This window comes from Podarcis vaucheri, assembly GCF_965113315.1.
Source record: "Podarcis vaucheri genome assembly, chromosome: 7".
Lineage (NCBI taxonomy): Eukaryota > Metazoa > Chordata > Lepidosauria > Squamata > Lacertidae > Podarcis > Podarcis vaucheri.
Window position 1 is genome coordinate 5,301,206 of NC_138765.1, and position 17,371 is coordinate 5,318,576.

At 47.5% G+C, this 17,371-nt stretch overlaps 1 protein-coding gene across 1 annotated transcript in view; it reads left to right on the forward strand.

The window, feature by feature from the left end:
• The first annotated feature begins 977 nt into the window (after positions 1-977).
• The window catches only part of EXOC3L2 (exocyst complex component 3 like 2), a 53,840-nt gene continuing 37,446 nt past the window's right edge, over positions 978-17,371 (forward strand). The window contains exons 1-2 of the mRNA XM_082231017.1: positions 978-1,279; positions 13,594-14,288. Coding sequence (XP_082087143.1) covers positions 13,616-14,288 — 673 coding nt within the window. The 5' untranslated portion in view covers positions 978-1,279; positions 13,594-13,615. The remainder of the gene's footprint in view (positions 1,280-13,593; positions 14,289-17,371) is intronic.

The window sequence follows — 17,371 nt, forward strand, 5'->3', positions numbered from 1 at the left end:
ATCTCTAATATCTCCACTTGACTGCCTTTTCTCTAAAAATGACAGGCCCGTGGCCGCTTGCTACCTTCAGCTTCCTGGCCAGGCCTCATGGTAGGCAAAGGCACTGCTAGGCACTTCAAATACTCAGGCAGAAAGGGGGCGGCCGGTGCACAAGGTCCAGGAGGCAGATTTGCACCCCAAAAATATGCTAGATTATACATACAGATCAACTGTTGGTTGTTCACATCCTGCAGGAAATTGACTGTGTAGGCCCTACCTTTAGTTTCGTGACTGTAAGTTGTTTTTAGCTGTTTTTAGCATTGTGTCTTAATGCTGTAAGTCGCCCGAGGGTGAAAGGCAGTTAAATAATAAAAAAAGAATCATAATATATGTGCAAATGCTGGCAGTGCTCTCAAAACAAAACAAAAACCAGGGTTCTGAAAGACTTGAGCCCAACTGGGACATCTCAGCGCTTGTTTTAGATTCTGGCTGCCGTTTCGTTAACGTTGTTAAAACTGATTTATAGATCATAAATGCTGTATGGATTTGTTAATCATATAATAGGACTTTTGCTTTAATTGTGACGCTTAGCTTAATTTTTTTTAGCTGTTGCTTTAACAGTGTTTTATAGATTGCAGTTGTTTTGCCGACGATTTGTCGATTATTCTATATGACTTGTGCTGTGTTTGTGGTATGTTCTTATTATTTATCGTTTGCAAGCTGCTTTGGGAATCCTTTGAATGAAAAGCAACATTAATACTCCCCCCCCCAAAAAAAAAACCTGTACGTGTGGTGGGGAGCTGGCGGACTGTGTCCACTCGTTTGCAAAGCGGAAGGAAAGGGCACTCTGCCCATGGTCAGGAGACCCTTTATTGTGACTTTGCACGCATCAGTTATTAGCCTTGTTGCTGGGGGAAAACACATCACGGACATTCTCCCTCGCCCTGATCCAAAGGTTTTCCTCCCCCTCTCAAAAAAAAAGGAAAGGAAAAGGAAAATACGTCCCGCACTGTGGTCGCAGCTCCTTGACCCAGCAGCGCTAAGTGCGCCAGAAGGGTCGGTTTCCCTGATTATATAAAGCAGCAGTTTTAACTACCAAGGCTACTGGGAGGGACATCCTCTCCAAAAAAACAACAACGACAAAGAATCGAGCCCCAAGCTTCCTTCGCCTCAGAGGTCCCCACCTCCACTTTCCTCCTTCAGAGCAGCCGAGGAATCGCACAGAGCTGGAAGACGAGGAGTCGAGCGCGCAGAGAATGGACTGAGCAACAGGGATTGATCCAAAGGACGCACGAATCAGGTAAGGTCCTCCTCGTGCGCCCCCGTCGCCTGCCCCCCCCCCCGCAGTTTCCTGGAGGTGCAGGTTTCACTGCTGCTAAATGGTATTCTTTGCTCTTTTGATCTCCAGCTGTTCCCACCAGCCAGGGCGCAGCAGCCCCCTGTTCCCCCCACATTTTCCCACGGTCCTTTTTCACGTCTGCTGGGGATGCTTCGTGGGAAAGGCTGTTCGCATCAGTTGCTAAAGTCGCCCTTCTTCAGGATCGGGTCCCTCCCCAGGATGCTCTCTGGGTGGATAAGGGGGGGGGTGTATCAAGTTTTCCCCGAGCGCATGTGGATAAATGCACAAGCGCATGAACGCTAAGGCGTCGCGCAGAGTCTTAGTTTTACGCGCGCGCACTGCAAAATGCCAAGGTATATTTTTGCAAAGTTTTGTGAGGAATTATGTTCCGGGGGAGGCTGTTGCACAGAGTTTCCCGGTGTTAATGACCGATTGCATTTATATCCCGCATTTTTCTCCCGGCGACTCAAGGTGCCTCGCGTGATTCTTCCCCCTCATTTAATCCACGCAACATCCCTGTGAGGTTGTTGTCGAGTCGTTTAGTCGTGTCCGACTCTTCGTGACCCCCTGGACCAGAGCACGCCAGGCACTCCTGTCTTCCACTCCCTCCTCAAACTCATGCTGGTAGCTTCGAGAACACTGTCCCACCATCTCCTCCTCTGTCGCCCCCTTCTCCTTGTGCCCTCCATCTTTCCCAACATCAGGGTCTTTTCCAGGGAGTCTTTTCTTCTCCTGAGGTGGCCAAAGTCTTGGAGCCTCAGCTTCAGGATCTGTCCTTCCAGTGAGCACTCAGGGCTGATTTCCTTCAGAATGGAGAGGTTTGATCTTCTTGCAGTTCATAGGACTCTCAAGAGTCTCCTCCAGCACCATAATTCAATACTGTACATCAATTGTTCAGCGATCAGCCTTCTTTATGGTCCAGCTCTTACTATTGGGAAAACCATAGCTTTAACTATACAGATCTTTGTTGACAAGGTAGGTTAGGCTGAAAGAGGCCGAGTGGGGGGATTTGAACCCCAGTCTCCCAGTTCCTAGCCTGATGCTCCAACCACTACACCACCCTGCCTCCAATGTGGGGACCCCTCAGGCGGTAACCCCTCATATGAAAATTATTCTGGAATGACAGGCATGGCCCTATTTCCATTTGCTCAGAGTTGCAAGTTATGCTTTCTTTTCCTTGAAAGTATCCCTCCTTCCCACCCCTGGCAAAATCTGATTCTATCAAGGTCTTCTTTCTCTCTCTCTTTTTTTAAATAATTTTTATTAGTTTTTTTTAACGTATCATTTTCAACAGTAATTAAACATACTTTTGCATCTTATTCAAATTTTTGACTTCCATCAATCCTGCCTGATAATTTTCCAATCTAATCTCTCAATATGCATTTCTTATTTTCCCTATTACATTTCAAACTCATAACCAATAGCTCTATCTTTTTCTACTTTGTAACACTTCGTATATCTCACCTTACAAAACTTCTTGTAGTAGCGTAATTTGTTGATTACAGTTGCTTTTCAAATAGTTTATATACTTCTTCCAATCTTCTGTAAATCTCTGGTCCCACAGGTTTCAAATCCTTCCTGTCATTTTGTCCAATTCTGCATAGTCCACTAATTTCGTCTGCCATTCTTCTTTCGTCGGAATTTCTTCTTGTTTCCATTTCTGGGCTAACAATACTCTCGCCGCTGTTGTTGCGTATAAAAACAATTTAACATCTTGCCTTTTAATGTCCTGACCTATAATATCAAGTAAGAATGCTTCTGGTTTTTTAAAAAATGTATATTTTAACACCTTTTTCATCTCATTATATATCATTTCCCAGAAGTTCTTTACTTGTTTACATTCCCACCACATATGATAAAATGTTCCTTCTTTTTCTTTACATTTCCAACATTTATTATTTGTCTTATACATTTTAGCTAATTTCACTGGTGTAATATACCATCTCCAAGGGACGCAGGTGGTGCTGTGGGTTAAACCACTGAGCCTAGGGCTTGCCGATCAGAAGGTCGGCGGTTCGAATCCCCGCGACGGGGTGAGCTCCCGTTGTTCGGTCCCTGCTCCTGCCAACCTAGCAGTTCAAAAGCACCTCAAAGTGCAAGCAGGAAGGTAAACGGCGTTTCCGTGCGCTGCTCTGGTTCACCAGAAGCGGCTTAGTCATGCTGGCCACATGACCCGGAAGCTGTACGCCGGCTGTCTTCTTCTCAGTCTAGACTACCTCACAGTGTTGTTGTGGGTATTAAATGAGGAAGGGGGCAGACATGCATGCCTCCTTCAGCTCCTTGGATAACAAAAGTGTGGGATATAAATGCCAAAAAATGGGGCAAAAAAATATCTTGCAAATTGCTGCTTGCACCGCAAACTCTGGGTGTGATTTTCTTTCTTTCAGGCCCCAGGCAGGTGAGTAGCCCAGGTGTGTGCAGGCACCTCTTCCCCCACCCCTCCATCTATTGCAGATCGCAAGTGGGGTTTTTTTTGGGGGGGGTATTCACCTTAAAGTGGGGAGAAGGGCTGCAGCCCATTGGCAGAACTTTACATCTGTTTGCAGGCCTAATGTCTCAAGTAAACTTCCCACCATTTAAGGTACATTGCCCATTCTGAAATTCTGCGCCGATCGCAGGTGTACAGAGTGATTTGCGCTGGATGTAGGTCGACAAGGATTTTGTGACTCTCGACTGTTTCGTAACATCAGCAACAAAACTGCTATGCCCACCTGAGTTGGAGCCAGGAGTTGCTTGGAATATCTGGTTCTGGAATGGAAAGAGGCACCCTGCCCTTAAATTCTAATTGTTATGTCTTGTATGGCTACTGGGCTCTTGTTGGTTGATCTTGAGGGTGTGTGTGTGTGATTCCTAGTAAAATTCAGCAAGCCTGCAGTCTACCTGCCTCTTAGGTACAGTTCCTGGCAATGAATGTGCCTCCTCTCGAGGAGGAGGAGTAAGAGGATGATTTATGCCCACATATACCGTGTTTTTCGCTCCATAAGACACACCTGACCATAAGACGCACCTAGTTTTTAGAGGAGGAAAACAAGGGGAAAAATATTCTGAACAAAACAGTGGATGTATGATTTTTTTGGTGCAGACTGTAGCCATGGACATGCTATGTGATCTGATGGTGAATTTGGGGTGACCCAATGCAAAAATACTGAGGATTCATGTGCTTTTACCTCCCCCCGCCCAGGCAGCCTCCTTTATCTCTAGAGTCCCTTATCTCCCTCCCAATCGCTTGCTGATCAGCTGATCAGCGGCTTTGTTTCAACACCCCTTTCCCTCTTGTTTGCCTTAGTGTCTTTTCCTTAGCTGGAACAGTTTTTTGCTCTTCCTATTCTTCTAATTTCTCTCCTCATTGCTTTAATCTTCCTGTCTCCTCTCCTTGCAAGTTCGCTGTCTTTACCTCCCCACTCCCAGGCAGCCTCCTTTATCTCAAGCGTCCCTTATCTCTCTCCCGATCGGCAAACGATCAGCGGATTTGTTTCAACACCCCCTTCCCTCTTTCTAAAAAAAAAAAAAGCACGGTCTGCTTTTCGCCCCTGAGCAATTCGGCTCCAGGGACCATGCATTCGCTTCATAAGACGCAAAGACATTTCCCCTTACTTTTTAGGAGGAAAAACGTGCGTCTTATGGAGCAAAAAATATGGTAGGTTGCCAATGGGGCAGAATTTATGCTGGGGCTCCCCAGAGCTCAGCCTTGAGAGAAAAAAGAAGAAGAAGAAGAGTTTGGATTTGATATCCCGCCTTTCACTCCCCTTCAGGAGTCTCAAAGCGGCTAACATTCTCCTTTCCCTTCCTCCCCCACAAGAAACACTCTGTGAGGTGAGTGGGGCTGAGAGACTTCACAGAAGTGTGACTGGCCCAAGGTCACCCAAAAGCTGCATGTGGAGGAGCGGAGACGCGAACCTGGTTTCCCAGATTACGTGACTACCGCTCTTAACCACTACACCACAACAAGAGAGGCTTTGGGCATTTTAGGGACAAACAATTTTGCTGTGGCAGTTTTAAAGCAGCTCTCCATTAAGGCGCCCCAGTGTTATTTGGGGTTATTTTTTTGCTGCAGTGCAAAAAGAAAAAAAGGAAGCCACACCACAGTTCCTACCAGCCCAAGTCGCGTGACGCTGGGCGTGTGGCTTTGCTGGCTGGCGCTGATAGTGAAGACTGGAACTCTGTGCCAGTGAAACCACTCATATGATTCTGGGGCAGGTGGCAGTGTGGCTGGGCTGGTTGGTGCTGATAGGAAATGTAATCCATGATGCCTGGAGGGCACTGGGTCGGGGAACTCCGGCTTCTAAGAATGCAACAAGGCCTCCTGTGTAGTTCTTTAGAAGCCACAGCTGCTCCCCTACGAAGAAAGCTTGCAGAGTTTGGGACTTTTTAGTTTAGAGAAAAGTAAAGAGGCGACATGCTAGAAGTTTACAAAATTATGCCTGTCACAGAGAAAGTGCATGGGGAAAAGTTACTCTCCCTCTCTCTCTTAACACCAGAATTTGTGGGCATCCAGCGACGCAGGATGTTGGAAGATTCAGGACACATAAAAGGAAGCACTTCTTTATGCAGTGCATGTTAAACTGTGGAACTCCCTGCCACAGGAGGCCAACTTGGGTGGTTTTCTTCTTCTTTTTCTTCTTCTTCTTTTTCTTCTTCTTTTTCTTCTTTTTCTTCTTCTTCATTGTTTGTTTATTTATTTATTGGTTTTCACATATTACATTACAATACAAATGTACCAAAGCCAATACCATTTCCTCCCCATCTCCCCATACATTTACATTTATATTTCCTCAATCCACCATATTATTCTTTTCTCCCTCCTCCCACTTCCCTCTGCCCCCACTCAATTTCCTCCACATTACACAATTTACAATAATCTTTGCATTCCACAGTCTTCTCAAATCATCTATCTATTCTCATTATCGTTCCTTACAAATTTTTCTTCCCTCCAGTACTTCAAGTTTTAATCTAGGCATGTTAGCATATCTTTTTCTGAGCAATATTCATCAAAACATTTCCAATCCTTTTTTCATTTTTGATTCGACTGATTTCTTATTATAGCAGTTAATTTTGCCAAAATTATATATTCATTTAGTTTACAAATCCATTCCTCCTCTGTGGGTATCGTTTGTGACTTCCACCTAGCAGCAATCACTATTCTAGCAGCTGTACTTGCACACAGGAAAATTCTTTTCTTTCCCTGTAGTCTCTCTTCATCTATCAGTCCGAGGAGATATGTCTCTGGTTTCTTTGTTATTGATATTTTCAAATCTTCCTTCGTTCTTCATGTACTACTATCCAAAATTTCTTAATTTCCTCACACCTCCACCACATATGTATTATTGTTCCTATTTCTTGGGTGGCTTTCAAACAGGATTGGACCAATTCATGGAGGAGGAGAGGGCTCTCAATGGCTACTAGCCATGATGATAATGATAATAATAATAATAATAATAATAATAATAATAATAATAATTTATTTATACCCTGCCCATCTGGCTGAGTTTCCCCAGACACTCTGGGCGGCTTCCAATCACGTGTTAAAAAAAAATACAGCATTAAATATTAAAAAATTCCCTAAACAGGCTGCCTTCAGATGTCTTTTAAAGATAGGATAGCTGCTTATTTCCTTCACATCTGAAGGGAGGGTGTTCCACAGGGCGGGCGCCACCACCAAGAAGGCCCTCTGTCTGGTTCCCTGTAACCTCACTTCCCGCAATGAGGGAACCGCCAGAAGGCCCTCGGCGCTGGATCTCAGTGTCCGGGCTGAATGAGGGGGTGGAGACGCTCCTTCAGGTATACAGGACTGAAGCCGTTTAGGGCTTGAAAGGTCAGCACCAGCACTTTGAATTGTGCTCCGAAACGTACTTTGCTCTTTGGTCGGAGGCAATAAATGCTTCTGGATCCCAGTTGCTGGAACCCATTAGGAGATAATGTTTCTCTTGTGCCCGGATGCTGGTTGCTGGTTTCCCACAAGAGGCAGCTGATCAGCCACTGTGAGAACAGGGGTGCTGGACTTCAGCCGCTTATACATTATAAGGAGCGCGACTCTCTGCTGTGCGTATATATACACGCAGGCTCTCCTCCTTGAGAAAAAACCGGTTTCCTGCCTCTCCATCCTGCTGTGTAATTTCCTCGTCTCCCAGAACCTCTGCGGAATTATGACTCAGGGTCTCCCAAATGGCCGACCGCTCTGGAAGAACGGCCTGACTTCCAACGCCCCCACCCCCACCCCAAAGTCAGATCCGTACCACCCATCAGAGCACACCCTGAGCGGGAAGAAACAGCAGGGATTCTCATTAAGACCCCCGGCATTCAAGCAGGCACAATGCCAGAAACACGTACAGTACTGACTGTGTAGGAACGCAAAAAACTGCCTTTGTTGTTGTTGTTTAGTCGTTTAGTCGTGCCCAACTCTTCGCAACCCCCTGGACCAGAGCACGCCAGGCCCTCCTGTCTTCCACTGCCTCCCACAGTTTGGTCAAACTCATGCTGGTAGCTTTAAGAACACTGTCCCACCATCTCGTCCTCTGTCGTCCCCTTCTCCTTGTGCCCTCCATCTTTCCCAACATCAGGGTCTTTTCCAGGGAGTCTTCTCTTCTCATGAGGTGGCCAAAGTCTTGGAGCCTCAGCTTCAGGATCTGTCCTTCCAGTGAGCACTCAGGGCTGATTTCCTTCAGAATGGAGAGGTTTGATCTTCTTGCAGTCCATGGGACTCTCAAGAGTCTCCTCCAGCACCAGAATTCAAAAGCATCCATTCTTCGGCGATCAGCCTTCTTTATGGTCCAGCTCTCACTTCCCTACATCACTACAGTGTACCTCTGGTTACATACGCTTCAGGTTGCAGACTCCGCTAACCCAGAAACAGTACCTCGGGTTAAGAACTTTGCTTCAGGATGAGAACAGAAAATGCGTGGCGGCAGCAGGAGGTCCCATTAGCTAAAGTGGTGCTTCAGGTTAAGAACAGTTTCAGGTCAAGAACGGACCTCCGGAACAAATTAAGTACTTAACGCGAGGTACCACTGTACTGGGAAAGCCATAGCTTTAACTATATGGATGCAAAAAACTGCCTTAGCCTCAGGCAACTGGCCCGCCTAGTTCAGTCTACACTGACTGGCAGCAGCTGCCCAGGATTTCAGGCAGGGGGCACTCCCAGCCCTACCCGGAGATGCTGTCAGCACCTGAACCCAGGACCTTCTGCATCCAAAGCAGGTGTCTGCAAACGGGAGCATTTACATGGGAGGAGAGAGATATTTGAAACCTTATGATGCCTTATGAGGAACGGCTAAGGGAGCTGGGCATGTTTAGCCTGGAGAAGAGGAGGTTAAGGGGTGATATGATAGCCATGTTCAAATATATAAAAGGATGTCACATAGAGGAGGGAGAAAGGTTGTTTTCTGCTGCTCCGGAGAAGCGGACACGGAGCAATGGATCCAAACTACAAGAAAGAAGATTCCACCTAAACATTAGGAAGAACTTCCTGACAGTAAGAGCTGTTTGACAGTGGAATTTGCTGCCAAGGAGTGTGGTGGAGTCTCCTCCTTTGGAGGTCTTTAAGCAGAGGCTTGACAACCATATGTCAGGAGTGCTCTGATGGTGTTTCCTGCTTGGCAGGGGGTTGGACTCGATGGCCCTTGTGGTCTCTTCCAACTCTAGGATTCTAGGATTCTATGAAACTGGATTGTAGCCCCTGTATGTGTTGCAGCTGCAATGTAGACAAAGAAAAGTCAGAAAGAGGATTTTAAAAAGAAGGAAGGAAAGAAAAAGGTCTCATGGATCTCTCTTGCAGGGTCCCCTCCCTTCTGCCTTCCCGGAATGAGGGCAGTTTTAAGAGAAGGCAGGTCACGCGGCAGCAAGGGGAGGGTCCATAGACCGGCAGATAAATCTGCTATCAGCTGGTCATTGGAGACACTTCCACACAGAGAGAGGTTCAGCTGTCATCTGGCTGGCGTGAAAAAGCAGGAGCGAAAAAGCCCCTTCTGCAAACAGGAGCATGGAGACTCAGGTAGGTCTTCCTCTACGCTGACTCTGGGTCAGCCCAGCTCTGGGGATTCCCAGTGTGGAAGATCCCTTCTTCATAAACTTCCTGCTCCCACACTGTGGGTCCCTGGTCCCGGTCAAGTCTTTGCAGAGGGGTGCAAGGGTCAAGCAGGGCTTGGACCCCTTGCGCTCTCTCTGGGGGGGCTGCCTTTCCTGGTGTCCCATGTGGCCCAGATGTGTTTCTATTTATTTTTTAAAAAACTTTTTTTATTGAGTTTTCAGGTTTTTTTTCATTTCAAAATAAACATTTTGCAAACTTTTAACATACCCAATGACTTCCCTTCTTCTCCTTCCACGGTTCATATCACATATCATACATTCCTGCACATTTTGCTGTGACCATTCAAATCAATTTCCCCCTTTTACATCCAATATTGTTTACTCTGTTTAATTTATCTTCATGCTGCCAGCGTTTTGAGCTGTGTACAATTATTTTCTGCGTATTCAATAATTATTCTCCACTCTTCTTTAAATATGCATTATTCTTGCTCTCTTATTCTGTGTATTAAGCTTGCAAGTTCTGCATATTCTAAGGTCTTAAAGTTGCCAATCCTCTCTGTGGGACCTGGCTCACTTTCCATTTGGGGGCTAACAGAACCATGCAGACCATTTTGTGCTCCTTGGAGAAAAATGGCGGGATGTAAGTGGCTTAATTCGGTTGTCTATTTTCTGATGTGGTTTATGACGACTTCTTGTTGGGATATGAGTGGCCGCTCGCTAACACTTCTGTTGCAATTATGTCCTTTTTTCATGTCGTAAGCCGCCCAGAGCATGGTTTGAACAGTGGAAAGGTGGCATACAAGTAAGATTATGTATGTGTAAATGTGATAAAGGTAAAGGTACCCCTGACCGTTAGGTCCAGTCGTGGATGACTCTGGGGTTGCAGCGCTCATCTCGCTTTACTGGCCAAGGGAGCCGGCGTACAGCTTCTGGGTCATGTGGCCAGCAGGACTAAGCCGCTTCTGGCGAACCAGAGCAGCGCACGGAAACACCGTTTACCTTCCCACCGGAGCGGTACCTATTTATCTACTTGCACTTTGACGTGCTTTCGAACTGCTAGGTGGCAGGAGCAGGGACCGAGCGATGAGAGCTCACCCCGTCGCAGGGATTCGAACTGCCGACCTTCTGATTGGCAAACCCAAGGCTCTGTGGTTTAGACCACAGCGCCACGTTTTATTTACCCATATATGAACCTGAGTTTTGATGGAGGGAGTGCAGAACGTTACACCTCAAAGAGTGCCTCTGGTTGCGTCTCCTAGAGCTTCATGAAACCTGGGGTCCAGAGCAGAAGGCAGCCGTGCTCCCCAATCTCTCCCTAATAATAACAATGATAATAATAATAATAATAATAATAATAATAATAATAATAATAATAATAAAATTTATTATTTATATCCCGCCCATCTGGCTGGGCTTCCCCAGCCACTCTGGGCGGCGTCCAACAAAACACTAAAATGCAATAACCTATTAAACATTAAAAGCTTCCCTAAACAGGGCTGCCTTCAGATGTCTTCTAAAAGTTTGGTAGTTGCTTTTCTCTTTGACATCTGGTGGGAGGGCGTTCCACAGGGTGGGTGCCACCACCAAGAAGGCCCTCTGCCTGGTTCCCTGTAACTTGGCTTCTCGCAGTGAGGGAACTGCCAGAAGGCCCTCGGAGCTGGACCTAAGTGTCCGGGCAGAACGATGGGGGTGGAGACGCTCCTTCAGACGCTCCCAACCAGCCTCCATGGAGTTCTGCGGCCCCACATCCTTTTAGCTGTTTCCAAAACCCTCCGGCAAAAGGACACTTTTTTCCTGTGCTGACATCAGGCTCCTCATAACCCTGGTGCCCTCTCCCTCCCAACTTTTTTTTTTTACCTCCCCCCATTACTCAGGGCAGATGAAGGACAGTAATTGCCTTGTTAATCACTCTTAATGGTCCTGTCCTCTGGTCTCTTTGTTTCTTAATGGCACCTCTATCAACTGATCTCCTGAACAGGAAAACCAGTGTAGTCTGTACTTTTACAACCCCTGTCAGCGCACCTTAATTCTCTAAACACTGATTAAACCCCAACAGCCAGGAATCTGGGGGGAGTCAGGGCACCCCCAAATCCATAACAGTACAATAAGTCAGACCTAGGTTAGATCTGCAAGCCATTTGTTGCTATGAGCTGACAGTCGGCTTAACGGCAAAGGCAGACCTGGGCTGAAGACATGTTTCTGTTTTCACCTTTTCTTAAATATCATGGCCTAGCGAGCTTCTAAAACTTTCATGTACACCTCCCTCTGTGCTCCCCCCCTTCCTCTGTTAAGCTTGCATTTCAGCACGATTGCAATAAACACACATGGTGTGGTGTAGTGGTTAAGAGAGGTAGTCTCGTAATCTGGGGAACCGGGTTCGCGTCTCCGCTCCTCCACATGCAGCTGCTGGGTGACCTTGGGCCAGTCACACTTCTCTGAAATCTCTCAGCCCCACTCACCCCACAGAGGGTTTGTTGTGGGGGAGGAAGGGAAAGGAGAATGTTAGCCGCTTTGAGACTCATTCAGGTAGTGATAAAGCGGGATATCAAATCCAAACTCTTCTTCTTCCTCTATATTAAGAACAAGTCCCATGTTAATATCCAACCTTATGCTGATTTCAACCTGCTGTGACAGTATTCATTTATGCTCCTTATCCATGGCTTATCCATAAATGAAGAAGAATAATAAGATTTGGGGAACGGGGGTTGGAATTTGATTTTGGTTAGGATTTCAGGGGTATATGCTGAGGCCGGGCACCTGTGAAAAACAAGCAAAGCTCCCCAAAGCATTATTATTATTGTTATTGTTGTTATGGTTGTTGTTTTTATTATATCTCACCCATCTGAATGGGTTGCCCCAGCTTCCAACAGATATAAAAACAGAAGGAAACATTACACATTAAAATATTAGCCTTGGTGAAGACTTGATGCTTCCATCCCCCAAAAAGTTTTTGATTTGAGTTTCCACTGAAATGAGGCTGCATTTTAATGTTTTAATGTTGTATTTTAATCTTGTTTTTTAAGTTGTACAGTGGTACCTCAGGTTAAGTACTTAATTCGTTCCGGAGGTCCGTTCTTAACCTGAAACTGTTCTTAACCTGAAGCACCACTTTAGCTAATGGGGCCTCCTGCTGCTGCCGCGCCACCGGAGCACGATTTCTGTTCTCATCCTGAAGCAAAGTTCTTACGCTGAAGCACTAATTCTGGGTTAGCGGAGTCTGTAACCTGAAGCGTATGTAACCTGAAGCGTATGTAACCTGAGGTACCACTAATTTAGTTCTTGGTATGAGCTTTCGTGTGCATGCACACTTCTTCAGATACACACTAAAGACCAACTAAGTTAGTTGCACACGGAAGCTCATACCAAGAACTAACTTAGTTGGTCTTTAAGGTGCTACTGGAAGGAGTTTTTTTATTTTGACTATGGCAGACCAACACGGCTACCTATCTGTAACTGAGGTACCACTGTATTTCAATCAGTTGTTTTTATATCTGCTGTTAGCCGCCCTGAGCCTGGTCTTAGCTGGGGAGGGCGGGGTATAAATAAAATTTATACCTGTGGAAAACAAGCAAAGCTCCCAAAACATTATTGTTGTTGTTGTTGTTGTTGTTGTTGTTGTTGTTATATCCCATCGATCTGAATGGGTTGCCCCATCTCCCATGGGTGGCTTCCAACATACCGTATTTTTCGCCCTATAGGACGCACCGTCCCATATGGTGCACCTAGTTTTTTTTGGGGGGGAAATAAAGGGGGGAAAATTATTTTTTCCCCAAGCGCGGGGCTGGGGCGGGGGAGGCCCGAGCTTCCCCTGACCCCAGCCCCCAAACAGGCAGCTCTCTGCAAGCCGTGGGAGCCCAGCGCTGGCTCCCGCTGCTTGTGGAGAGGTCTGCGAAGCCTGGACGCGCTGATCTCAGCGCACGCAGGCTTTGGCATGCTGGCAACTCTCCGCAAGCAGCGGGAGTGCTCCCGCTGCTTGCGGAGAGGTCCGCAAAGCCTGGAGAGCGAGAGGAGTCGGTGCGCACCGACCCCTCTCACTCTCCAGGCTTCAGCGAAAGCCTGCATTCGCCCCATAGGACGCACACACATTTCCCCTTCATTTTTGGAGGGGGGAAAGTGCGTCCTATAGGGCGAAAAATACGGTATATAAAAACAGAAGGAAACGTTACACATTAAAATGTTCAGAATGTCTCCCCAAAACCTCCTCAGCCTCTCCCATTGCAACCACTTGACCATTTTTCCACCTTCCCTTCCAGGTCCTGCAGTGTGTTGGCTGCCATGCCGGTCCTTAAGAACCCCTGCAAGCCCAAGATGGCCAACGGCGACACCAGCGGCGGCTCGCTGATCCTTGAGAAGGAAAGCCACCGGGGAACCAACCCTTTTGAGGAAGACCTTGAGGAGAACGAGAGAGACTCTTTCCTGGGCAGCGACTCCCCCGAGAGCAGGAACCCTTCCCCGGACGGCGGCAGCGGCACCTTCGAGCGGGGCCTTTTCAACGGCAGCCCCGAGGGGCGCTACAGGCGGCGGGCGACACTGGAGAAGCTGGTGGGGCTGTCCCCCTTCCGCATGGGCAAAGGGAAGAAGAGCGGCGAGAAGAAGTCCCCCGGGGAGAAGGGCTCGGACAGGAGGTCCTTTTTGGGACGCATGATGATCCCCTTGACGGAGGGCAACCAGGGGACGCCGGAGAAGAGGAAGACCCGGCGCAGCTCCGAAGACTTCAGCCTGCTCCAGCTCCTGAACGGCCGCCGCAAAGAGAGCCTCTACGGTCTCGACTGCGGCCTCTCGGAGAAGGAGAACGGTGGGGGAGACAAGCGCATGTCCTTCCTCAAGATCGGGCTGGGAGGGAAGGTGCGCAGGGCTTCGCTGGTGGAGAAGCTCAACCAGACCGAGGCGCCGGATCCGGCCCCCGTCACAGAGGAGGCCGAGGTTAAAGTCAAGGAGCCGCTCTCTGGTGAGTCTGTCATTTTTGCCTTCTTCAGCAGGAGACTTCCCCAGCCTTCATGTTGGAGCTGTTCCAGTTACAGATAGGTAGCCGTGTTGGTCTGCCATAGTCAAAATAAAAAAATTCCTTCCAGTAGCACCTTAAAGACCGACTAAGTTAGTTCTTGGAATGAGCTTTCGTGTGCATGCACACTTCTTCAGATACACTGAAACAGAAGTTGCCAGATCCTTCTATATAGTTGAAGTTGTTGTTGTTAATAATAATAATAATAATAATAATAATAATAATAATTATTATTATTATTATTATTTATTATTTGTACCCCGCCCATCTGGCTGGGTTTCCCCAGCCACTCTGGGTGGCTTCCAACAAAAATTAAAAATACATTTCACACATTAAAAACCTCCCTGAACAGGGCTGCCTTCAGATGTCTTCTAAATGTCAGGTACAGTGGTACCTCGGGTTAAGTACTTAATTCGTTCCGGAGGTCCGTTCTTAACCTGAAACTGTTCTTAACCTGAAGCAGCACTTTAGCTAATGGGGCCTCCTGCTGCTGCTGTGCTGCCGGAGCACAATTTCTGTTCTCATCCTGAAGCAAAGTTCTTAACCCGAGGTAATATTTCTGGGTTAGTGGAGTCTGTAACCTGAAGCGTATGTAACCTGAAGCATATGTAACCCGAGGTACCGCTCTAGTTGTTTATCTCTTTGACATCTGATGGGAGGGCATTCGACAGGGCGGGTGCCACCACCAAGAAGGCCCTCTGCCTGGTTCCCTGTAGCTTTGCTTCTCGCACTTAGGGAACCGCCAGAAGGCCCTTGGCGCTGGACCTCAACGTCCAGGCAGAACTATGGGGGTGGAGACGCTCCTTCAGGTATACTGGGCCGAGGCCGTTTAGGGCTTTAAACAACACTTTGAATTGTGCTCAGAAACATACTGGGAGCCAATGTAGGTCTTTCAGGACTGGTGTTATGTGGTCTCGGCGGACGCTCCTCGTCACCAGTCTAGCTGCCGCATTCTGGATTAGTTGTGTTGTTCTTGCTTCTATACACAGTGGAACTTTGGTTGCTGAACCTTTCGGCTTTCGAACGTCGACAACCCAGAATGCTTCTGTTTTCGAACGTGCCTTGGCTTATTCAGTTTTTTCCTCCATTAGTTCACCCCCTAGCTCTTCTGCATTTTTCGAAGCCTTCTAATGTTTAGCTTCTAATGTTTAGCTGGGTCATCCCGTCTGGAACAGCGGAAAAGGAGCTTTCTCCTTCTTCTATGTGACAGCCTTTCACCTATTTGAAAACGGCTGGCGTATCCCCTTCACAATGTACACTATCAGCTATCTGCCAATCTCCCATTCCCACCACCCTTCTGAGCAATACCCCTCCCCACCTTCTCACTATATAGAAGGATCTGGCAACTTCTGTTTCAGTGTATCTGAAGAAGTGTGCATGCACACGAAAGCTCATACCAAGAACTAACTTAGTTGGTCTTTAAGGTGCTACTGGAAGGAATTTTTTTATTTTGACTATGGCAGACCAACACGGCTACCTATCTGTAACAATGTACACTGTTCTGGAGAGAGCTGGTGTGTGCAGTGCTGTGATGGACACTGTGCAAAGACGGGACACTGTGTAAGCCAGCTTCCTATGTTCTGACGGGATCAGCCTTGGCCCAGAACCTCACAGAATCGACCCGGCCGTTTCTCATCGAAAAGACTTTAATGTTGGGCTGTTGAAAGTTGTGCCTTGGCAGCTGATCTTTGGCTGTCTGCAAAGTCCTTCCCAAGGGGACTGGAAACAAGACCTGATAGTTTTATTCCCCCCCCCCTCTTCACTCCAGAGCCAGCCTGTTTACTCAGGTTATGGCTGGGGAGAAGCTAATGAAGGGGTCTTTCTTTTTTTGCTTATTTTTTGCTTTTTGTTCTCCCCGGCTCATTGTTCCAGCCTGATTGACCCTCCTGATTGCAGGGGTAGAAATGCAGCTCATTGACCTTGCTGGAGAATGTGCCCAGAGGGAAGGAAAAAGACTCCAAGAGCGCTTGGGAGAGAGCAGGGCAAAGGGGGGAAATGAATATGCAATTCAACTTTGCTCCACAAGCCTGGAGAGAGAGCCTTCCTTCCTCTCCCAAAATTTCAGCCGCTTGCCAAAGATAGCCTCCATCACCCTAGATTGCAAGACTGAAAACAAACCCCCCTCTCCTTAGAAAACTGTGTCTCACGCCTCTGTTTGTTTGCTTGCTTGTTTGCCTGGCTGCCTTCTGCTGCCCCAGCACAGAATCATAGCATTGTTGAGTTGGAAGGGACCACAAGGGTCATCTAGTCCAACCCCCCGCAACGCAGAAATCTTCTGCCCAACGTGACCCGCAAAACACCCATTTCGAAGATCTGCGGTGCTCAGAAACCCCCCTCCAAAGCATTCTTCTAAATTAAAAAACAAAACACCTATAAAATCAGTCATTAATTTGCCTTTATATCCCAACTTTTCCTCCAGTCAGCTGAAGGTGACAAACATGGTTCTCTCCTTATTCATCCCATCCCCACAACAACCTTTTGAGGGAGGCAAGGCTGAGAGGTAGGCTAGACTGCCTGCCCCACAAGCCTCATGGCGAAGTGGGGAATTCGAACCCAGGTCTTCCGGGTCCCAGCCTGACACTATAACGAACCGCTGCACCACACTGGCTCTTGAATGCAACCAGACGTGGCAATTTGTATTATTTATTTGTTAGTTCTTCAACTAAGGTCCCAGGATGGGCTACAGCAATTTAATCACAGTACTGAAAACGTTTTAAAACAAGTGGCACTGTGGTCTGAACCACAGAGCCTAGGGCTTGCTGATCAGAAGGTCAGCGGTTCAAATCCCCGCGACGGGGTGAGCTCCTGTTGCTCAGTCCCTGCTCCTGCCAACCTAGCAGTTCGAAAGCACATCAGAGTGCAAGTAGATAAACAGGTACCGCTCCGGCAGGAAGGTAAATGGCATTTCTGTGCGCTGCTCTGGTTCGCCAGAAGCGGCTTAGTCATGCAGGGGTCAAGCTTGTGTTTCTGTATCCATGCGTCTGCCATCCCATGCGGGGAAGATCTTGAGTCCTGGCAGCCGTTCCGCC